The sequence below is a fragment of the Oncorhynchus clarkii genome, chromosome 15, assembly GCF_045791955.1.
Source record: "Oncorhynchus clarkii lewisi isolate Uvic-CL-2024 chromosome 15, UVic_Ocla_1.0, whole genome shotgun sequence".
In the NCBI taxonomy this organism is placed as follows: domain Eukaryota; kingdom Metazoa; phylum Chordata; class Actinopteri; order Salmoniformes; family Salmonidae; genus Oncorhynchus; species Oncorhynchus clarkii.
Genome location: NC_092161.1, coordinates 29623943 through 29649005, shown reverse-complemented (window position 1 = coordinate 29649005; position 25063 = coordinate 29623943). Strand labels below are relative to the sequence as shown.

Genomic DNA, 25063 nt, shown 5'->3' with positions numbered 1-25063 from the left:
ATATTAGGTCCCACAGTTGACAGTGCATGTCAGAGCAAAAATCAAGCCATGCGGTCAAAGGAATTGTCCGTAGATCTCTGAGACAGGATTGTGACGACGCACAGTTCTGGGGAAGAGTACCAGAAAATGTCTGCAGCATTGAAAGTCCCCAAGAACACAGTAGCCCTCCATCATTCTTAAATGGAAAAAGTTTGGAACCACCAAGGCTCTTCCTAGAGCTGGCCGCCCGGCCAAACTGAGCAATCAGGGGAGAAGGGCCTTGGTCAGGGAGGTGACCAAGAGCCCGATGATCACTCTGCCAGAGCTCCAGAGTTCCTCTGTGGAGATGTTAAAAACTGTCAGAAGGGGGCCTCCCGGGTGGCGCAGTGGTTAAGGGCGCTGTACTGCAGCGCCAGCTGTGCCATCAGAGTCCCTGGGTTCGCGCCCAGGCTCTGTCGTAACCGGCCGCGACCGGGAGGTCCGTGGGGCGACGCACAATTGGACTAGCGTCGTCCGGGTTAGGGAGGGATTGGTCGGTAGGGATCTCCTTGTCTCATCGCGCACCAGCGACTCCTGTGGCGGGCCGGGCGCAGTGCGCTAGCCAAGGTCGCCAGGTGCACGGTGTAGCCTCCGACACATTGGTGCGGCTGGCTTCCGGGTTGGATGCGCGCTGTGTTAAGAAGCAGTACGACTGGTTGGGTTGTGTATCGGAGGACGCATGACATTCAGCCTTCGTCTCTCTCGAGCCCGTACGGGAGTTGTAGCAATGAGACAAGATAGTAGCTACTACAACAATTGGATACCACAAAATTGGGGAGAAAAAGGGGTAAAATTCAACAAAAAAAAACCAAAAAAAAAAACTGTCAGAAGGACAGTTCTACAGCACTCCACCAATCAGGCCTTTATGGTAGAGTGGCCAGACGGAAGCCACTCCTCAGTAAAAGGCAATGACAGCTCGCTTGGAGTTTGCTAAAAGGCACCTAAAGACTCTCAGACTATGAGAAACAAGATTCTTTGGTCTGATTAAACCAAGATTTAATTATTTGGCCTGAATGCCAAGCATCACGTCTGGAGGAAACCTGGAACCATTCCTACGGTGAAGCATGATGCTCTTTGGGGATGTTTTTCAGCGGCAGGGACTGGGAGACTAGTCAGGATCAAGGCAAAGATGAATAGAGAGATCCTTGATGAAAACCTTATGAGTGCTTATGACCTCAGACTGGGGCCTTCCACCTTCCAACAGGACAATGATCCTAAACACACAGCCAAGACAACGCAGGAGTGTCCTTGAGTGGCCCAGCCAGAGCCCGGACTTGAACACGATTGAACATCTCTGGAGAGACCTGAATATAGCTGTGCAGTGATGCTCCCCATCCAACCTGACAGAGCTTGAGAGGATCTGCAGAGAAGAATGGGAGAAACTCCCCAAATAGGTGTGCCAAGCTTGTAGTGTCATACCAAAGTAGTCTCGATGCTGTAATCGCTGCCATAGTTGCTTCAACAAAGTACTGAGTAAAGGGTCTGAATACTTATGTAAATGTGATATGTATATATTTAAATACAATCAATTTTGGAACAAGGCTGTAATGTAACAAAATGTGGGAAAAGTCAAGGGGTCTGAATACTTTCCGATGGCACTGTATATACTGTATAGTTGCCAGAACAGCTTCATTACGCCTTGGCATAGATTCTACAGGTGGACCTAAACCATGGCAGAAAAATTTACACCACACCATAACATATACTTTGTATGCCTTGGGTGGTGGCTATGATTTCTTAATCCGGCCCTGCGTAGAGCCCTGCAGTTAAGGTTGGCGAAGGCCTAAATAAGTCAGCAGAAAGGCATTGAAATATATCAACATTTGTAGGGAGAGATTGACAAGTCAATGAAAATACACTGTAGGGGCCTATAAGGTCATCCTATTTCCTGACAACCCCATAATAGTCACACAATTTGCCATCTGTGTAACTCTAATAACCTGATGGCACTTGTGTTGTTGGTAACAACAGCCTCAGAAAATATTTAGTTTTATCTGCTGCCCCAAACAGTTTAAAGTCAAAGGCTTAGCAGTCCCCTTGTGGCTGCAGCCCGAGCACAGATTACTGCTGCCTACAGCATGGAGGTCAGTTATAGGCCTGAGTCCCAAATAGCACCCTATTCCGTATGGTTTCTGGTCAAAAGTATTGCACTGTGTAGGGAATAGTGTGCCATTTGGGACAGAGACATAAACAGGGCAACAGTACCACAGAGTGGCACTTATAAAGCTCTTTTGTTTGGGGCGGATTTTGCTGATCTTGATGCTTTTGGGGCCATTCATTCCCATGTTCCACTGTAGCAGAGTGAGCTGATGGATGGAGAAAACAAATGGATGAAGAACACAATTGAATTGTACTGCATCAACTACAGTTTGGGATGTATCGTTAAGGTCAATTATGTATATAAACCCTGGATTGCTGATGCTATGTTTTGCCCATTGAGAGGCTTTAAAGCCACATGTCGGCTCCCAGTAGGAGCAGTCCTCCATAGGAATTAATGGAATTCTACAGTATTTAAATAAAATGTTTCAAGGACAAAATTATATGTATTTAACTATTTTGTTTGTTTTTATGTAGTGGGGACAGAAATATTAGTCATCTAACAAAAATGTATAAGACATTTTTTATTTGTATGTTTAGCTCACAATATAATTTAAAAGTATGCATTAAGGTGTCTGTAATAAAATAAATGTGGCAAAAAAAATATGGGGGAGTGCCAAGATGAAGGCAAATGGCTTCAACACAGAAAACAAACAATACCTTAAAACAGGGATTCCCAAACTTTTTCACTCGGGGGCCACCCTTCCAGCATTGGGGAGCATCACATGCACCACATCTACTTCTATGGGCACAAGCACTGTCCATGATACAAACTGTTCACACCCCTCTTGTTGGTTGAGAGAATTGAGCAAGTTTAAAGCTTATTTCCTGCAACTCCACACATTTTGTCATAGGGTGGAAAGAAAATGTGGCATTTTAAAGCACATTTTCTTGCAATTCTATACATTTTGCCATGTATAATGTGTATTCATGTGATTGGAGGAACGGATGATGTACTACCCAATTTCAAAATTGCACCTTGTGCATTCTACTATTACAACTTTCAAGAGCAAGTTTAAAACCGGACTAAGTTCTTTAAAACAATTAAACGACAGGTTGGGAACCACTGCCTTCAAACATCCATAAATGTAAAATGTTTGTGCAAAGGCTACATTGAGGTTGTTATTTCATTATTTTAGGCTATCTGTCATGAGTGTATAAGCCTAAGCTTTAGGGCCAAACTGTACGCTCGCCAAAAAGCCTACATGCCAATTGCCAAATGCTTTGGGAGTGGGCATAAAAATCTTTCTATTGGAGGCAGAAAGGACAATGTCGGAGATGAATTCAATAACAAAAAATCTGTAAAATGGAGAGTTGAAAATAAAGAGAAGGGAGGGCCTGAAAAGTAGTTTGATTAGGTGGTAAAAGAGGATGATAGTAGTGTTATTTGTGATGATTTTGAGGTGCTATATAAATTTGACAGTCACAAGAGGGGGACTTCAAGTAGGCCTATGGCACGTCAAGGGAACTATAGTCTAATGTTCAGATGGGTTATATGGAAACTTCAATCTGGACATTTACTGTAGGTCTATAACCTCTCACATAACCATAATAATAACTCCTGCAGAATTAAGCATTTCTTCACCAAATGTAGGCTACATTTTCAACTCGGGAAGAGGAGTGGAGAAATATGATTTCTTTCAACATTTTGAGAGAATGCAAATGCGCAGTTAGATACCATCTGTAGAAGTGTTGTTATCTTAATCAGCATCATAAAAACTGATAGTATTTCAACCACATGACATTTTGCACCAAAACTCTTTCAATTTTTTTTGTTGTTGTCTAGTTTCTTGCATTTTCTATCGGGTCCCAGGACCGGATTAATGCAGGGGCTTACCAAGGCCGAAGCCCCTGGGCCCAGGCCCGAGGGGGGCCCAAGCGGCAGCAAAATAAATAAACTCAGCAAACTTAACATGTGTAAATATTTGTATGAACATAACAAGATTCAACAACTGAGACATGAACTGAACAAGTTCCACAGACATGTGACTAACAGAAATTGAATAATGTGTCCCTGAACAAAGGGGGGATCAAAATCAAAAGTAACAGCTGTATTAAGTAATGCAGTGCATCTCCTCCTCATGGACTGCACCAGATTTGCCAGTGCTTTCTGTGAGATGTTACCCCACTCTTCCACCAAGTTCCCAGACATTTCTGGGGGGGGAATGGCCCTAGCCCTCACCCTCTGATCCAATAGGTCCCAGACGTGCTCAATGGGATTGAGATCCGGGCTCTTCGCTGGCCATAGCAGAACACTGACATTCCTGTCTTGCAGGAAATCCCGCACAGAACGAGCAGTATGGCTGGTGGCATTGTCATGAGGGTCATGTCAGGATGAGCCTGCAGGAAGGGTACCACATGAGGGAGGAGGTGGTCTTCCCTGTAAAGCACAGCGTTGAGATTGCCTGCAATGACAACAAGCTCAGTCCGATGATGCTGTGACACACCGCCCCAGACCATTACGGGCCCTACACCTCCAAATCGATCCCGCTCCAGAGTACAGGCCTTGGTGTAACGCTCATTCCTTTGACAATAAACGCAAATCCGACCATCACCTCTGATGAGACAAAACCGCGACTCGTCAGTGAAGAGTACATTTTGCCACTCCTGTCTGGTCCAGCGATGGTGGGTTTGTGCCCATAGGCGACGTTGTTGCCGGTGATGTCTGGTGAGGACCTGCCTTAAAACAGGCCTACAAGCCCTCAGTCCAGTCTCTCTCAGCCTATTGCGGACAGTCTGAGCACTGATGGAGGGATTGTGCGTTCCTGGTGTAACTCGGGAAGTTGGTGTTGCCATTCTGTACCTGTCTCGCAGGTTCGGATGTACCGATCTTGTGCAGGTGTTGTTACACGTGGTCTGCCACTGCGAGGAAGATCAGCTGTCCGTCCTGTCTCCCTGTAGCGCTGTCTTAGGCGTCTCACAGTACGGACATTGTAATTTATTGCCCTGGCCACATCTGCAATCCTGGCCACATCTGCAATGCCTCCTTTCAGCATGCCTAAGGCACATTCATGCAGATTAGCAGGGACCTGTGAATCTTACTTTTGTTGTTTTCAGAGTGCGTAGAAAGGCCTCTTTCGTGTCCAACATTTTCATAACTGTGACCTTAATTAAGGGCAGTGATTTGGGACACTGCTCTGTGTAGGGTGCCATCTTTCGGAGGGGACGTTAAACGGGTGTCCTGACTCTCTGAGGTCATTAAAGATCCCATGGCACTTATCGTAAGAGTAGGGGTGTTAACCCCAGTGTCCTATATAAATTCCCAATCTAGTTCTCAAACCATCACGGTCACCTAATAATCCCCAGTTTACGATTGGCTCATTCATCCCCCTCCTCTCCCCTGTAACTATTCCCCAGGTCGTTGCTGTAAATGAGAAATTGTTCTCAGTCAAATTACCTGGTAAAAATAACAGAAAAATAAAATTAAATAAAAATTGCCTACCGTCTGTAAGCTGTTAGTGTCTTAACGACTGTTCCACAGGTACATGTTCATTAATTGTTTATGGTTCACAGAAAATGCATGGGAAACAGTGTGTAAACCCTTTACAATGAAGATTTGTGAAGTTATTTAGATTTTTAACTAATTATATTTGAAAGACAGGGTCCTGAAAAAGGGATATTTCTTTTTTGCTGAGTTTAAATATAAAGTTGAAGTCGGAAGTTTACATGCACTTAGGTTGGAGTCATTAAAACTAGTTTTTCAACCACTCCACAAAAAGATGCTGGAGGAAACAGGCACAAAAGTATCTATGTCCACAGTAAAACGATTCCTATGTCGACAACCTAACCTGAAAGGCCGCTCAGCAAGGAAGAAGCCACTGCTCCAAAACCTCTACAAAAAAAGCCAGACTACGGTTTGTAACTGCACATGGGGACAAAGATCGTACTTTTTGGAGATATGTCCTCTGGTCTGATGAAACAAAAATATAACTGTTTGGCCATAATGACCATCGTTATGTTTGGAGGGAAAAGGGGGACGCTTACAAGCCAAAGAACACCATCCCAACCGTGAAGCACGGGGGTGGCAGCATCATGTTGTGGGGGTGCATTGCTGCAGGAGGGTCTGGTGCACTTCACAAAATAGATGGCATTTTGAGGAAAGAAAAATATGTGGATATATTGAAGCAACATCTCAAGACATCAGTCAGGAAGTCAAAGCCCAAGCATACTTCCAAAGTTGTGGCAAAATGGCTTAAGGACAACAAAGTCAAGGTATTGGAGTGGCCATCACAAAGCCCTGACCTCAATCCTGTAGAACATTTGTGGGCAGAACTGAAAAAGCATGTGTGAGCAAGGAGGCTTACAAACCTGACTCAGTTACACTAGCTCTGTCAGGAGGAATGGGCCAAAACTCACCCAACTTATTGTGGGAAGCTTGTGGAAGGATACCCGAAACGTTTGACCCAAGTTAAACAATTTAAAGGCAATGCTACCTAATACTAATTGAGTGACCCACAGGGAATGTGATGAAAGAAATACAAGTTGAAATAAATAATTCTCTGCTATTATTCTGACATTTCACATTCTTAAAATAAAGTGGTGATCCTAACTGACCGAAGATTGGGGATTTTTACTAGGATTAAATGCCAGGAACTGTGAAACTGAGTTTAAATGAATTTGGCTAAGGTGTATGTAAACTTCCGACTTCAACTGTATATATATTTTCTATATACAGTACCTGTGAAAAGTTGACACACCTACTCATTCAAGGTTTTTCTTTATTTTATACATTGTAGACTAATAGTGAAGACATCAAAACTATGAAATAACACATATGGAATCTTGTAGTAACCAAAAAACGGTTCTTCAAAGTAGCCACCCCTTGCCTTGATGACAGCTTTGCATACTCCTAGCATTCTCTCAACCAGCTTCACCTGGAATGCTTTTCCAACAGTCTTGAAGGAGTTCCCACACATGCTGAGCAATTGTTGGCTGCTTTTCCTTCACTCTGCGGTCCAACTCATCCCAAACCATCTCAATTGAGTTGAGGTTGGGTGATTGTGGAGGCCAGGTCATAAGATGCAGCACTCCATCACTCTCCATGGTCAAATAGACCTTACACAGCCCGAGGGTGTGTTTTGGGTCATTGTCCTGTTGAAAAACAAATGATAGTCCCACTAAGCGGGGCGGCAGGGTAGCCTAGTGGTTAGAGCATTGGACTAGTAACCGGAAGGTTGCAAGTTCAAACCCCCGAGCTGACAAGGTACACATCTTTCGTTCTGCCCCTGAACAGGCAGTCATTGAAAATAAGAATTTGTTCTTAACTGACTTGCCTAGTTAAATAAAATAAAAAAATAATTTTTATTTTTTTTAAATAAGCGCAAACTAGATGGGATGGCATATCGCTGGAGAATGCTATGGTAGCCATGCTGGTTAAGTGTGCCGTGAATTCTAAAGTCACTGACAGTGTCACCAGCAAAGCACCATCACACCTCCTCCTCCATGCTTCACGGTGGGAACCACACATGCATAGATCATCCGTTCACCTACCCTGCATCTCACAAAGACACGACGGTTGGAACTAAAAATCTCACATTTGGACTCATCAGACGAAAAGGACAGATTTCTACTGGTCTAATGTCCATTGCTCGTATTTCTTGGCCCAAGCAAGTCTCTTCTTATTGGTATCCTTTAGTAGTGGTTTCTTTGCAACAATTCGACCATGAAGGCCTGATTCACGCAGTCTCCTCTGAACAGTTGATGTTGAGATGTGTCTGTTACTTGAACTCTGTGAAGCATTTATTTGGGGTGCAATCTGAGGTGCGGTTAACTCTAATGAACTTATCCTCTGCATCAGAGGTAACTCTGAGTCTTTTTTTCCTGTGGCGGCCCTCATGAGAGCCAGTTTCATCACAGTGCTTGATGGTTTTTGCGACTGCACTTGAAGAAACTTTCAAAGTTCTTGAAATTCATGTCTTAAAGTAATGATGAACTGTCATTTCTCTTTGCTCATTTGAGCTGTTCTTGCCATAACATGGACTTGGTTTTTTACCAAATAGGTCTATCTTCTGTATACCACCCCTACCTTGTCACAACACAACTGATTGGCTCAAACCCATTAAGAAGGAAAGAAATTCCACAAATTAACTTTTAACAAGGCGACCTGTTAATTGAAATGCTGGTTGAGAGCATGCAAGAGAGTGTGCAAAGCTGTTATCAAGGCAAAGGGTGGCTACTTTGAAGAATCTCAAATATAAATATATTTTGATTTGTTAAACACTTTTTTTGGTTTCTACAGTACATGACTCCATACACGTTATTTCATAGTTTTGATGTCTTCAATATTATTCTACAATGTATAAAGTATTAAAAATAAAGAAAAGCCATTGAATGAGTAGGTGTCCAAACTTTTGACTGGTACTGTATATATTATATATACAGTATATACTGTATTATATATGTATATTAGATTTTTTTCACTGCAACAGCCAACCACAGGAAGACTCAATGAGTGTAGGCAGCCTGCTGCTACCTGCTGCCGCTCTGCTAAACATCAGATGGTGGAGGAGAGGAGGTAGGGGGACCACGTGGGTAACTGGGGGACCCCACCTTGATTGGGTAACTGAAAATATTCACTAAATGGTCAATAGCACGTGGACACCTGCTCGTCGTACATCTCATTCTAAAATCATCGGCATTAATATGGAGTTGTTCCCCCCTTTACTGCTATAACAGCCTCCACTATTCTGGGAAGGCTTTCCAGTAGATGTTGGAACATTTCTTGTTTCCAATCAGCCACAAGAGCATTAGTGAGGTCGGGAACTGATGTTGGGCGATTAGGCCTGGCTCCCAGTCAGCGTTCCAATTCATCCCAAAGGTGTTCGATGGGTTTAAGGTCAGGGCTCTGTGCAGGCCAGTCAAGTTCTTCCAAACCAATCTCAACAAACCATTTCTATATGGACTTCGCTTTGTGCACGCACGGGGGCATTGTCATGCTGAAACAGGAAAGGTCCTTCCCCAAACTGTTGCCACAAAGTTGGAAGCACAGAATTGCCTAGAATGTCTTTGTATATTGTAACAGCCCCAAACCATTATTGCTCCTCCACCAAACTATACAGTCGACACTATGCATTTGGGCAGGTAGCCTTCTCCTGGCATCCTCTAAACCCAGATATGTCTGTTGAACTGCCAGATGGTGAAGCGTGATTCATCACTCCAGAAAACGCGTTTCCACTGCTCCGGTGTCCAATGGCAGCAAGGTTTACACCACTCCAGCCGACGCTTGGCATTGCACATGGTGATCTTAGGCTTGTGTGCGGCTGCTCGGCCATGGTCACCCATTTTATGAGCCTGTCGACAAACAGTTATTGTGCTGACGTTGCTTACAGAGGCAGTTTGGAACTTGGTAGTGAGTGTTGCAACCGAGGACAGACGGTTTTTACGCATTACAAGCTTCAGCATTCGGCAGTCCAGTTCTGTGAGCTTGTGCGGCCAACCACTTCGCAGCTACGCCGTTGTTGCTCCTAGACGTTTCCACTTCACGATAACAGCACTTACGCCTCCCGCACAGCGGTCTAAGGCACTGCATCGCAGTGCTAGAGGTATCACTACAGATCCAGGTTCGATCCCGGGCTGTGTCGCAGCCGGCAGCGACCGGGAGACCCATGAGGCGGCGCACAATTGGCCTTGCGTCGCCCGGGTTAGGGGAGGGTTTGGCCGGCTGGGATGCCCTTGTCCTATCACACTCTAGCGAGTCCTTGTGGCGGCCGGGCGCATGCATGCTGTCTTCGGTCGCCAGCTGTATGGTGTTCCCTCCAACACATTGATGCAGCTGGCTTCCGGGTTAAGCTAGCAGGGCGAAATTTGACGAGCTGTTGGAAAGGTGGCATCCTATGACAGTGCCACGTTGAACGTCACTGAGCTCTTCAGTATGGGCTTTTCTACTGTCAATGTTTGTCTATGGAGATTGCATGGTGGTGTGCTCGATTTTATACACCTGTCAGCACTAACTTGAAGGGGTGTCCACATCCTTTTGGCCATGTAGTGTATAAAAAAAAAGATGTTGCCTATTTAATGCAACACGTGTCGTTAATAGATCACAAAACAGCATTAACTGAAATAAACTTTTAGAAATGCCAAGTTAACTTTCTCATCCATAGCTTAAAAATGCCTCTCAAGTGCAAATACACTGTTTAGCTTAGGGCTGGGAGACATGGGGGACATTTAGGACGTATTCTACTGCAGATCGCTAAAATAATGATTATGATGACACTTCCTCAATTCAAACATTATGGCAACACTATACCAAAGATAGGCATGTTGAAATATCTTAGAATAAAAACCTCCAGTATTTTGTCATAACTGTCAATTTATTGAGAAGGGGAAAAAAATTGTTTGGAAAAAACTAATCCCGTCCGAATCCTACTCTGGAATAACGGCATTCTGGGGTTATAATTACATAGCCAACATTCTCTAGTAATACTAGTCCAGTACGAATAGGGCATGGCTTCATCTTCATCATTAGGTGAGTCAGTGTGCCACTGGAAATTGTATTTAGTAGCCTACTGTAGCTTATGATATACACTGAGTGTACAAAACATTAAGGACGTGCTCTTTGCATGACATAGACTGACCAGGTGAATCTCGGTGAAAGCTATGATCCCTTATTGATATCACATTTTTAAGCCTTGAGACAATTGAGACATGGATTGCATATGTGTGCCATTCAGAGGGTGATTGGCAAGACAAAAGATTTAAACGGTGTATGGTAGTAGGTGCCAGGCGTACCGGTTTGTTTCAAGAACTGCAATGCTGCTGGGGTTTTCACTCTCAACAGTTTCCTCGTGTGTATCAAGAATGGTCTACCACCCAAAATACATCCAGCCAACTTGACACAACTGTGGGAAGCATTGGAGTCAACATGGGCCAGCATCCTTGTGGAGCGCTTTCGACACCTTGTAGAGTCCATGCCCCGGCGAATTGAGGCTGTTCTGAATGCAAAAGGGGAGGTGCAACTCAATATTAGGAAGGTGTCCTTACACACTCAGTGTATATATATTGCCTCCTAATATTGTACGATCAGTGTGTCGCTTCATTGGCCTGGGCTATTGTTTGTTTGAATTCAAGACCAGATTCATTTCAGTTTGTCAGTGTCAGAGTAACCACTAATTTCTGTGGTATTAAAAAAGCTTCAGCTAATGTCTTCTGTCATGTAAATTACACAGAATTGCATGAAATTCAAAAATAATGTTATTAAAAAAACAAAGCCCTGGGGCCTATGATTTCTTAATGTCTTTGCTCCGCAAAAGAAGCAGAGATGAAAACTTTACTGATGTCAACTAGATTGAAGCATTAATTTTACCAATTTATGATATTATTTTGGTGAGCAAGGGGTTTTCCAGTCTTCTAGGCCAATATAGAGTATAATAACAGAAGAGAAGCTGCATGTATCTAATTATAGTCAAGTTGACTACCAAAAAAATCCTGCACCCCCTGCCCCAAAAATATTTATGCTCTCTCTGAATGTAGCACACAGTACATCTATTTTCTATATTAGCTGCTTAGATTCAGGAGCCTCAGATTTTCACTTTATCACATAGTCGGGCAGTTGTGGATAGGTTATTAGCAATTGCGGGTTAGTACGGATGAACAAACAGCTGATCTGTACACCACTAACACACACACAATTGAGGTCATTGCCAAGGTATGTCTCCAAAATTAAATCTTTGTATGTGCAGTGTTTCTCCTAGGATATTTTTTTGCAGTGATGGCAAGGGAAGAGTGAGGGGGGAGGGATGCATTGCTACTAGCGTAAGCGCAATGACATGCTAGCTGTTCCCATAGACTTCCAGTCATTGAGCCAACGACTATCCATTTAAAAGCATGTCTCGGCAGAAATAAATATTTTTTGCAGGGGTGGCAACAATTTAGCAGCGGATGAAAAGAGTGGATACCCTGGTGTGGTACAGGACAAAAAAAAATCTTTACACCAAATGAAGGACACAGAATGCAGCAGAAATGCCTTCATAACTCTACAATAACAGGGTCGTTCCACGAAAAGAGTGCCTTTTGATATTTTAAGTATAAATCGTTCCAAAATATTGCATTTTCAAACCACTGTTATATCTATTTACTATAGACAACCTGGAAAATTCAAAAAATGTTTTAATAACAGCTTGCTAAAGTGCCAAAATTCAGCATTTTGAATCCATTAACCCTGTGTCACTTCTAGGAAGATTTTAACACACTTAGTCCCAAAAAATGTTTACCATTCATTTTAAAGCACCAGTTATTTTGTTGCATTGACAAAGTAATTTCTGAATATTAGAATATTATTATTTATTTCATGTGATTAGTGATTCATTTACATCTGTCGCTAATTTTAAGGTCAACCCTATCATTTTAATATGGTGAAACTATTCCTTTGAAAATATATTTTTTAAAGAAACACTGAACATCTAACAGTCAAATCAAAGAGTAAAAGGAATAGTTCTACAAGTTTTTGGCCATTTTCTGGTGATTTGTGGTGGAAAACTGAGCCGGTTGAGCATAACACGTCAACCCTGTTCCCCATAGATAGACAGGCTAGAAATATTGAAACAATTTCATTTTTTGTGAAGCTTGCATTCAATTGCCACTCCCTGTTGCACACAACAAGCTTCTATTCCTCCAGTCACAAGGGTATCTGTGGCTGATTTAAGAAGAAATCGTCAACCCTGTTGCCGTCAACCCTGTTGCCGTCACCCCTGTTGCCGTCACCCCTGTTGCGGTCATCCCTGTTACGGTCATCCCTGTTACGGTCATCCCTGTTACGGTCATCCCTGTTACGGTCATCCCTGTTACCTTTTTGGGCACTTAATAGGAACTTACTATTGTCATTTTATATTTAACCTCTTGAGATGGGAAAACTTGTTTGTTTTTTTAAGTTGAACATGTGCTCTTTATGACAGAATGTTAAAATTAGGTAAAATCTTTAAAAAAAAATGGAACAAGTTACACTTCTCAAAAGGCACCGAATTGGTGGAACGACCCAACAATATTTAAGCACCTTACATGGACAACTTCTTATGAACTTATTGAGCTGCATACCAGTGCCCTGGACTTTGAACCCAAAGTAAATCTCCAACAGAAGCACATTTCCACATCACTTGTGGAAAGAAACAGTTACTACCAATAGGTCACAGCATTATGTGACTCTGAAGAAAAAACAAATTAAATATGAGAAACCTGATGTTGCTCACATTTTTTTTTTTTTTAATATAATCCATCCATCTGATAAACTACAAAAACAAACATTTCTGATAAAGTACTGTATAAGTAAACTCATTCAAAAAATATGCACCACAACGTACTCTCTAGTTGCAGACTAATGAGGGAATCCCAACTCACCAGAGTCCAGGAGGACTTTGTGTCCTGGAGATGTGAGTCCTGGTTCTCCACTGAGTCTCTTGGATCAGGGCACCATACTGAGAGGTCCATTGCTCTCTCCCCGGGGCCCAAGGCCTGTTCACCTCAGCGGGGATAGCACTGTACTCTGAGCCCAGGCGGTCTCTACTCACTCTGCCCCTCTCCTCCTGACTCTGCCACCCTCCACCCAGCCTGTGCCATGCACCGGTCCAGAGCCCCTGTGGCCTTTGCTCCCCTCTAAGCCAACACAAACCCTATGAAGGAAATTTACCCCAGACCTGAGCCTTAAAACGCTTACATACCCATTTGAGGGCTTTGACCCACCATGGTGAGCTCAAAGCAGGCACTAGAAAGCAACATGTCAAAATGTGCAAAGACTAAACAACCTTTAGGAGACCTGAATTGTATGAAACAAGAGTCTTTGAAGAAATTCATCAGACGTATGTGTAAGGTCATACTAAATTAAATTACACCCTTTAGCAACATGGCAAAACAGTACAATTCAGAAAAACGAGCAAAGGATGCTAGGTCTAAATGTCATTGGATGTTATTTTCTACATAACTTGTGGTTAAGATAAAATAAATGATTCTCTGTTTTCAGTTAAATCAGGTTGGTAATTAACGTAAAATATGCCCCATGATGTGTAGTTTGCCCTGCCATGGCCTGTTTGAATCAAAGCTGCAGTGGCAAACTCTTTTCATGGACAAAGCAGAAATTTCCAAAGAAGTACAGATGACATGTCAGCCATGTTAGAACTCTGGAGGATTCCGCTGGCTACACATCCATTCGGTCTAGGTCAGAGACCTGCCTGTAACCTACTACACTCACATTGCCTAATTTAGTCCAAAAAATGTCTGGTTTAGCACACAACTATTAAACTGACTGTACATATTTAGGCCTACATGGAAACGTATAGCCTATTGGGTTTGTGATCTAAGAATGCAGTAAGAAGTATGAGCCAGTTACAGTAAGTAGAATTTCAGTAAAGCACACATCAAATCAAGTTTGCTGAGGAAACTGACTAACTTTTTCATGCACCCACAAAAGGAAACCACTACATTGCCTTGCCGAGCTCAGTTAATGTGAACTTTAGAATGGCACATACAGACACCAGATATGGTTTTGTTTTCATTTTGAATGTGTCACTTGCATGTGGAGGTATTTTTGTTATTGCACCCATGGGACTGTATCCTTATTTGTGGATCAGAACTTGCTTACTGCACTGCTTAGGAGTCTGTATCTGTCAACAACAATAAGCTCCTTCTACTGCACTCTATTGGTCATTTATGGTGTTTTGCACCTAATAGTGTAATTAACACATTAATAATATTGTTCTCTTACATCCAGACACATATAGCATATAATATTCAGTTACAGCTAGACACTGAGGGTAAAGACAAGTTTGCTCTGCCTTATCAACAGGCGTTGCTGTAGAAGACCTGTTATCATCCTTGACTCATTGGCCACTAAGATGGTTAGAGAGCACCTTGGCTAGCAGTAATCTTATTTACAAGATTACAGTGTATATCTGGCTTTTCTTGACTTTTATGTACTGCTCCACATCAAAGTGCCTAGCAATGTGCTTTGCAAAGATTGTGTGTTCAGTTCAGGAGTCAATTCTATGGCAAAACATGCCATGAGCTGGGATTAAGTCATGTTAAAGTCAACATGTGCACAACATCAAATAGTGTGGTGTAAAGTATTTAAGTAAAAAATACTTTAAAGTACTACTTAAGTAGTTTTGGGGGGTATCTGTACTTTACTTTACTATTTACATTTTTGACAACTTTTGCTTTTACTTCACTACATTCCTAAAGAAAATAATGTACTTTTTACTCCACACATTTTCTCTGACACCCAAATGTACTTTTACATTTTGACAGGAAAATGGTCCAATTCACACACTTATCAAGAGAACATCCTTGGTCATCCCTACTGCCTCTGATCTGGACACAAATGCATTAAGGCAGCACCCCGCACCTCTCTGACTCAGAGTGGTTGGGTTAAACGCGGAAGACACATTTCAGTTGAAGGCATTCAGTTGTACAACTGACTAGGTATCCCCCTTCCCTTCCATTTGTTTGTAAATTATGTCTGAGCCCTTGTCTATCCGTCAATACAAATTAAAAATGTCATTGTGCTGTATGATTTGCTTCATATAAGGATTTTGAAATGGTTTATACCTTTACATTTAATACTTAAGTACATTACACTTTTACTAAAGTAGTATTTTACTGGGTGACTTTCACTTTTACTTGTGTAATTTGATGTTAAGGTATCTTTACTTTTACTCAAGTATGACAATTTAGTACTTTGTCCACCACTGTGGGTCACCAACAAAAAACAATAGACTATAGACCAAATGTACCCCATGACATGACATTTGGCTGCAAGTAGCCTAGATGTTAGAGCGCGTATTCTTCAATTCAAGGGTTAAATTACATTTCAATGGGTTTGTCTTCAATGCCAAATTGTCATTCAAGACAAACATTTCTTAAGTAAAAGCTAGCAACATTGTATGTCTACTAAGCTTTATGAGTAAGACTGTGTGATATTGTAGCTGTGGCTATAAACATTTACTGAAAGTATGCTATAATCCATTGCCACCCTAGCCACTCTTGGCATCCATAACGTCAGACAAACTAGAGGCAATCCTAACCCAAAGAGCAATATATGTATAAATATATGTATGTATATTTAATCCCCCTACAATTTAGAGCTTGATGAGCGAAGCTGCTCATCATAAGTATTTTTTTTTAAAACGTTATTTATACTAACTAGAGCTAGCGTCGTACAGTAACAGTTTATTGTACGTCTGCTACGTTAGGGAAGGTTAAACCCGACAACGTTACTGTGTCGCCTAAGCTAACGTTACATGTAGCTAGCCCAGTCAAAACGTGAGATTCGCACTGAAGGCTCAATGAAAAACCTACTGTTTCAACCTACTGTTTCGCAGAGAACTGCATCTTATCGCCGAGAGTAGCCTAGTACTTGAAATTACATACCGTTTGCAGACGGTCATTTGGCAGCCGGTGTCAGTTATTTCTCACCGTGGCAGTTCACCACTCGAGTCTCGACGTAGTTGGCTCGTCTCGCGGCGCTGTGATCTAACCATCTGACCACGCAAACTGTGCTTTCACGTGATACAATGTAACACTTTCTATCTACTGGCATTTTACCCGTACAACGTTTCGATTTGAGAAATTACACACAGACGCGTTTTTACAATGTAACCTTGTATTGTTTTTCATTGTTATCACACCGTATTGTGCAGGCCTACAGGCTACCAAACATAACACGACGCATTATTTTCAATGCAGAGAAATGCGCAATTCCAACAATTATACCAGTGAAGAGAAGTGGCCCATGCAATCTCCTCGATAATCGTGTATGAATTACAAGCGTTCATTCGTCAAGTGATATTAATTTAAATTAAAAAAATAAAAATAAAATTAGGAACATTTTATTTGGTGGTCCAATTCTCTGTTCCATTTGGATGTTGCCTCCAAGCTAATTGGGTGAACTGAGTGACATGTTCTAATATTTGACCTTGCTGTGATTTTACTCTGCTCTGGTTAACTTCAGGTATTCACGTTTCGTTTGTCCTTCACTTCCTCTCTTGCGTATAGACCCATATCATTCCTTTGGTGACTTTGATTTATATAAGGGCTGTGCATGAGAAACTGGGTGATGTTTGTTCAAAAGTCGGTCAGTTGTGTATCCCTCAATACACATACTCCTGTGTTTACATATATCATTCCTAATCTCAGGTGTCTTAAAGTGGCCTATTACTGCATTATAATCAATCTTGAAGGCAAAAAAAATGCAAGCAATAACACCACCAAAGGTTAAAGATTTGAAGACTATGCAAATTATGCCTTTTTTGTGGGCCTTCCTTTGAGCTACAAGTTAATAGCGCAGCCTACATGTTTGAATTATACATTGTAAAACAAAATTACATCCCTCACTCTGTATTCTAATCATCCCTGCTCTTAAAGGCCCAATGCAGCCGTTTTAATATCATTATCAAATAATTTCTGGGTACAATTAAGTACTTAACTGTAAAATATTTCCATTTAGCAAAGAAACTATACTGAACAAAAATATAAACTCAACATTAAACAATTTCAACAATTTTAGTGATTTACAGTTCATATTCAATTGAAATGAATGAATTAGGCCCTAATCTATGGATTTCACATGACTGGGCAGGAGAGCCAGGCCCACCCACTGGGGAGCCAGGCCTAGCCAACGAAAACAGGTTTTTCCCCACAAAAGGGCTTTATTACAGACAGAAATACTCCTCAGTTTCATCAGCTGTCCAAATTCTCTAAAACGACATTGGAGGTTTCTTATGGTAGACAAATTAACATTCAATTCTCTGTCAACAGCTCTGGTGGACATTCCTGCAGTCAGCATGTCAATTGATTGCTCTCTCAAAACTTGAAACATCTGTAGCATTTTAGAGTGGCCTGTTATTGTCCCCTGTTTAATCAGCTTCTTGATATGCCACACCTGTCAAGTGGATGGATTATTGTGGCCAAGGAGAAATGCTCACTAACAGGGATGTAAACACATTTGTGCACAACATTTGATAGAAATATGATTTGTGTGCATATGTAAAATGACTGGGATCTTTTTTTCAGCTCATGAAACATGGGACCAACACTCTACATGTTGCGTTTATATTTTTGTTCCGTATATTTCTCAAGCAAGAATTTCACTAGGACTGCTTGGGGGTGGTCTGGGGGGGAGGGGAAAACTGAAAACTAGCTGTTATTGGCAGGGAGATTTGGAATTCTCTTTGTTACTGCTCTATTAAATTTACCGCATGTGGATTTCACAATGGAAAGCCGAAATGCCTGCTCATTCAAAGCTGCTGATTAGAAAGTCCTGTGTAGATTGTGTTTTCTAACAGAAACTATCAGGAAATTACACACATTATTATCCAATTTTTTGAGTGTTAGTTTCACTAGTGGACATTTTGACAGCACTGGGCCTTTAAAGAAAAGGATGAGTGAATTACAATGTTGGGAGAAAAACAGTTATTCCAGTGTTGTTTCAGTGATGCTGAAATACACACATCAGTCATGCAAGACGTGTAAACCACATCAAACTCCAAAATAACTATTTCACTTATGTAACCAGCTTTCTGATCATCACTCATCTTGATCATTTTTGCCCTTGTTAATCTGTGGTTTCTCTGTCGGTTTCTCAGATGTGGGGACATCATCTGGCTTCGCCTCATCTGCTGTAGTTGTGGGCTGCTGCAGGGTCTCCTGCTTGCCGACCCTGCTTGCAACAGCAGGGGCAGCCTTTTTCTTGTCTATGGTTTTTGGCAAAGCATCAGTTTTGTCCTCCATCTTCTTTTTCCCCTCCTTTTCCTCTGGTGGCTTCTGGAGGATTACGGAATCTAAGGACACACGCACACGCATGCACACACACACACACACGCGCACACACACACACACACACACACACACACAGGTGAAGAAATTCACAAAACTTCTTCCAGAGGAATGACATTACTTATGTTTAACCACTTACTCAATCACAAGACTGCCCTTCCCATCACCAAAAAGTCCATCCAAAACAACTTCCCTAGTTTTGGTGGTGAAGAAATCAACCTAACTAGATTTTTTTCCCTAACCTCAAACATGACTTGTTGTGATAGTGCTTACACTTTTGACTCAAAAAGGATAAACATGATGATAACGCTATCCACTCCTTCTGAAGGTGAATAACTGACACATTGAAGTGAGATAAGCCCCAGTCTCTTGTGACAGACTGTTATGCCAGATCTGGGTTGTGGGATTAGATAATTACTCTGTACACTGTTTTAACTTGGTAGTAAGTTTCTTTCTTTCATTGAGAAGTGTGGCCTAATTAAAGGTGTAGCCGAATATTTGTATTTGTTCACATTAAAATATTTTTGTGCTAAGTATTTTCTTGCACACATTATTGTGGACAGCTGTCCCCTCACCCTTTCTCTTCTGCATTTTCTTCCCAGTGACTGACTTCCTCCTCTCTGTTGGGGTGGTAGGTCTGCTTTTACACCCAATGATCACGTTCCCATCAGCATCAGTCAAATAGGAGGTCACTCCCAAGTCCCCTTTGCCTTCTGTTACAACCAACTGGCAAGTGGAAAATGTTTTAGGGTTTACCCGCACGCTCACACAGGCGCACACACACATACTTTGCACACAGAATTTCCCTAGCTACTTTTAAAACTAGTCCTGTGACTAAAAAGTTTAATTTCATCAAGCCATCTTTAAAAAAATGGTCTCTACTTCAAAGACATTGTTGACATTTGAGATTACTTACCAGACTGCAAAGCTTTCCTAATGTGATTTATAGGCCAACAAATTAAACGTCACTAAAACGTCTTCTGAGAAGAGGGCTGCAAAAAACATGTCAACAACACATTTTGTTCCAGGATCACATGGTATTATTGCTGGTGTAATAAGCTATTGATCATGTTTACTTGTGCATGGACAATTTTTTTGTATTAATGCTTTGCGGTTTAGTGTGTCTGGAAACAGAGAGCAGCATGTTTTAGCACATAGAATAGCCTCCCGCAAAAAAAAAAAAATACAACACTTGAGATACTGTAGGTGATTGGAACCTGGGCCTGTATTCATAAAGCATCTCAGATCAGTTTAGCCTCTTAGACTATAATGAATATGAATGATTGGGAACTGATACTCATACACTCTATGAATACAGGCCCTGATATTCTAGTTTCAGACCACTGGCTCACCCAATTCCTGGTCTCTCCACATGTTTGAGTTATGTGACAGGCTACTCTCATTATATTCTGGTGGCTTAACCCATTGTTTGTTTTAATGTCATTGCGATCACATTGCCTGGGTCTAATGTCCATCTTTTCCAGTCAGCGAATCTAAAAATGGTGTCTCAGACTGGCACACATGCTAAATATATGACTAAGACTTTTCCCATTCAGCACCAATAACAAGCTCACGTGTGTGTGAGTTGCTGATAAGATGTTCCTTTCCTTTATCATGAGGGCTTGGTGCACTGTTACGTCACATCATAGACCGTGTGTAGCAGTAGATTATTTCTGCTTCCCAAATGGGACCCTATTTCCTATTTATTGCACTACTTTTGACCAGGGCCCATAGAGCAATAGGAATAGGCTGCTATTTGGGACGCAGATAATTTAATGTCCTACTAGTGGTGAATCCTTGATGAGAAAACATCTAATGAACAAAAACATGGTGGATGTCTGAGGGTGATTTGTGCTTACAAACACACAGTACAGAGAAATGTGATGGGAGGAAGGATGCTCAGTGGAAGTGTGTGTGGACAGAGTGCAGTTGGTTTAGTGTATTGAGAGACCCCGCATATGTACAAAGCAGCAGGGTTGTCAAGCTCAAATCCCCAAGGGCCACAGACCCAGGTCTAAATCAACCACTTATTAAAAGGTAACGCAAAAAAAAATCAGCAGGTGTGCGCGTCGTCAAGAAGTTGAGTTTGACTCCCTTGTGTAAGGGGAGAGGTGCTTGTGTATGTTCAGACTGAGGGATTGCGTTGCACGTTGGTGATAGATGCCTTCATGGTCTTTCGGAGACAAGATGACCATCAGACAATATCAGACAAGTGACCAGTAGAGAATGGTGAACAGGCGACTGAAGCAGGGAGGGAAGAGTGGAGGAAGAGAATGGAGAATGAAGAGTGGGGTGCTTGTACAGAGGGAACAATACACAGTGAGACAACAGAGGAGGAGGTGGTGAGGGAATACATGCTCCATTTTATTAGTCCTTCTCATGAGACATGGGAAAGAGGAAGTGATGTCATAATCATTACTGAGAGACAGAGGAAGTGATGTCATAATCATTACATAGTGGCAGAGGAAGTGATGTCATAATCATTACTGAGTGACAGATGAAGGGGCGTCATAATCACTGCGTAGTGACAAAGTAAGTGACGTCATAATCACTACTAAGTGACAGGGGAAGTGATGTCATAAATCAGAGAAAGGGATGCCATAATCACTACATAGTGGCAGAAAGAGTGATGTAATAACACTACTGAGTGGCATATGTGGTGACATCATATTCAGTAAACAATGATTGTGAATGAAAAAAACACAGGATCTGTTAAACTTCCACATTACAGAAAAAAATCTTCCTTTCTCCGTGGCATGGCACATACAGTAATAACCTTTGAGTAAGCTAACAAGGTTTTCAGCATCATAGTCCTTTTTAGACAATGGCTAACCTTTTAGTTTTAAGTCTGTTGCAGTAAATTCATTTGAATTAAACACAAACATTTGTCTTTACATGCCTTTTTAGTGTGTCAATACTTAGTAAAATATAGTAACATATTGTAATACATGGGGGAATTTTATAAATGTATAACTATACTCATCGTAGTGTCAAAATAAAGGATGATTGGACCTAAAGTATTGTGTTTATGTTTTTTGTAATTCTATAAGATAAAATGCTGAAACAGTTCTTCTCAGATTTTTCTCTAAACCTTTGGGCATTTCATGCTCAGAGTAAAACGATACACCTTTTCAAACTAGAGTTAAATACTGTATAGACCACCATAATAACCATCTCAAACCAATGCTCAGGACTCTGTATCCCTTCCATCTTTTTTTCTTTGTCTTTTTCTATGTATTTTTATACATAATATTTACGCAAAGATTGAGGTCTCCCTTATTTCTTGCCGGCCTTCTTTCTTTCTCCCTTATTTCTTGCTGTCGGGGCTGAAGACACTTACGGTGAAGTCGGCGCTCTCTGTGCCGTACTTGTTCTTCACCAGGATGCTGTACTTGCCCGAGTCTGTCGTGTTCACCGTGGTGATGGTGAAGCTGGCGTACTTGCCCGCCTCGAGCTTCATAACGTAGTGGCCATCAGACACAATCTCCCTCTCGTTCTTCAGCCAGACGACCTCAGGCAGGGGTTCGCCCGAAATGTTACAGGTCAGGTTCAGGGCCTGATGGAGAGAGACAAGATCACACATAATAAGGTGTGTCCGAAATGGCACCCTATACTGGCACCCTATTCCCTACATAGCATACTACTTTTGACCAGAGCCCTTCCTTATATAGTGTATGACTTTTGACCATAGCTTTGATTAAAAGTAGTGCATTAAATAGGGAATACTAGGGATACCATTTCAGATGCAGCAGTAGTAGTGTCATACACGATCAAGTCTGCAATACCTGAGTTCCAGGCCAGTATGGGACCATGGACATACAGTACATATACAAACAGACATACAGATCCATCCAGACATGGTTACCTTTAACTCCTGTATGGTGACGACATCAGGCAGGCCTCCTGCCACGCGAGCACGATCTGCAACAAAGAGCACCAAATTAGACCACTGACCTCAGATCAGTTTAAAAAATATCAGTACCCACTACAATACTGAGAGCAGCCCTCTCATCCCCATCTAATAACGTGTGTGTGTGTGTGTGTGTGTGTGTGTGTGTGTGTGTGTGTGTACTTACTTCTCTCTGCAATAGCGGCCGCTCTGAAAATGGAAGAGACAGAACAGAATGGAAGAACAAAGATAAGAGAAACACATCCAGAGAATGTGTTTGGACTGGAGCCAGGAAGTGTGTCTACGTAAAGGCTTCATCTGTCTGCCCACTTCCCTATGCCCTTACTCAAAGCCTGTCAAAGCCTGTCAGAGACTGCTATATAAACATACATGCACAGAGAGAGTGGCTTGGCAGACAGAGAGGAACACCAAAGATAGAAATCACATGAAAGGAAGGATTGATGCAGAGTACCCAGCAAACCAAAACTGGTTCTGTGAATGTTCCCAGAACATTTCCTTTAGTTGTGGGAATGGTGTTAGAACATTACCCCCAAAAGTTCTAGGGGGGGGGGGGGGGGGGGGGGCAAATGTGAGAATGTGCATAGATGTTGCAAGAATTCTCACACACATCTTTATGTATTCTTTAAAAGGTTTCTGAAATATCCTATTTAGGTTTTACCCAGCATTCCCTTTGGCACTACAGCAAGTCTTTATTCATATAAAACAAATCTAATTTATTGAATTTTCCATGTGGTCTATATGACATTTCATGACATTTCTACCTTTAGATTTTGTGGCATTGAGAAAGTCAAGATATCAGACAGCGGAGGTGATATAAATAATACTCTGAGCAAAAGAGAATGTTTTGGGATTTTCACCCACCAGACATTATTCCCCAAAGGTCTTAATGATGAAATGCCCATGCATGTTAAATTGTAAATGTGAACGTGAATTAATGCGCATCACTTCAGATTCTTTTTTATTTTTTATTAAACCTTTATTTAACTAGGCAAGTCAGTTAAGAAAAAAATCTTATTTACAACGACGGCCTAATTGGGCCAATTGTGCGCCGCCCTGTGGGACTCCCAATCACGGTGGGTTGTGATACAGCCTGGATTAGATTAGGCTGACGTTTTTTAATTGCACTGTACCCAATGATTTATGAAAACGTACTTATCCTCACTGTGGTTTTACCGACTTGTTTAATGCGTTTTATGTACACACATTGTTATATTTGGTAACACTTGCTAATTTTACAACCCCATTCGATGCATTGAACAGATGTGGATAGGGCAATGTCTACATAATGGTGGAAATTATAAACACTCACAAAAGCTCTGACAAAGGCCTTGAGGCCGATACGTAAAAGCTTAATGAAGAGCAGTGATACTAGCAAGAGCCGTGTGCGGGTTTCTTATTTTCTTCTCATGTGGTCTATGTTAAAAAGGCACTTCATTTAATATAAAAGCCTTTTAAATTCAATACTAATGCACAATTTCTACTTAAAATATCAAAAGACACTCTTTTTTGGTGGAATGGCCCTATTAACATGAGCAGAACATTCCAGTTCTCTCAGAACCACTTGTATTAAATCCAGACATAATTGCTGACGTTTGTGAAGGGAACGTTATCGTAACAATCATGCTATCACATCACACTATAACTTTATGAAAGTCTCGTGGGAACCTTCCCTGAATGTTATTTGGGATGTTTAGGAATGTTTCTGTGATTATTTTTCAGAACCTATTCAATTGAGTCCAGACATAATTGCCTGAAGTATGTTCAGGGAATGTTTTTGGAACCCATGGCTTGTCACAGAATAGCCTTATGAGACCGTTGTAGAGATATTCTCTGCTTGTTATTATGGCTGTTCTAAATAACATGTCCATCAACATTAGCAGATTGTTCCTGTAATGTTTGCTAAGAACCACTTCTACTGCGCCCTCATTGTGTTACGGCGGTATGTTTCTAAGAACATTACTGGAACGTTGTGTTATTACATTGTGTCATCACACACACCCAATGAGAACGTGATGTGGTAGTTTTTTTACACATGCTGTGCACAACATTTTAGTGACTGTAAGGAGAGCATCACAAGGATATTTCACGTCAAACATTTCCTTCGAAAAAATATTTGGTGATCAAAAACATTCTTTGAATGTTTGTGGGACGTTTTCATCCCAATGTTCGCTCAAACCCTAACAAGAAACTTCATGGGAATGTTAGCTCATGTCCTGGGAATGTTCTGGGTTTGCTGGGTACTTAATGGCATGCCACATCCACAACATGTAGAAGAGCTGGCTA

The 25063-nt window shown here is 41.6% G+C and overlaps 2 protein-coding genes across 8 annotated transcripts in view; both read right to left on the bottom strand.

Annotated features, from left to right (window-relative positions):
- Positions 1–16788, bottom strand: part of LOC139367180 (phosphatidate phosphatase LPIN2-like) — a 44098-nt gene extending 27310 nt beyond the window's left edge. The window contains exons 1-2 of one of the 3 annotated variants that reach the window (XM_071105320.1): positions 16409–16474; positions 13444–13715 (exon numbers count right to left, since the gene is read on the bottom strand). In XM_071105320.1, the coding sequence (XP_070961421.1) occupies positions 13444–13533 (90 nt within the window). In that variant the 5' untranslated portion in view covers positions 13534–13715; positions 16409–16474. Of the gene's footprint in view, positions 1–13443; positions 13716–16408 lie in introns of those variants that run through there. The other 2 variants (XM_071105321.1, XM_071105323.1) reach the window with 2 other exon arrangements.
- The window catches only part of LOC139367179 (myomesin-1-like), a 36853-nt gene continuing 28471 nt past the window's right edge, over positions 16682–25063 (bottom strand). For 3 of the 5 annotated variants that reach the window (XM_071105318.1, XM_071105316.1, XM_071105317.1), the window contains 3 exons: positions 22947–22969; positions 22736–22791; positions 21214–22426 (listed from right to left, as the gene is read on the bottom strand). In XM_071105318.1, coding sequence (XP_070961419.1) covers positions 22178–22426; positions 22736–22791; positions 22947–22969 — 328 coding nt within the window. In that variant the 3' untranslated portion in view covers positions 21214–22177. Of the gene's footprint in view, positions 18876–19445; positions 19597–21213; positions 22427–22735; positions 22792–22946; positions 22970–25063 lie in introns of those variants that run through there. The other 2 variants (XM_071105314.1, XM_071105313.1) reach the window with 1 other exon arrangement.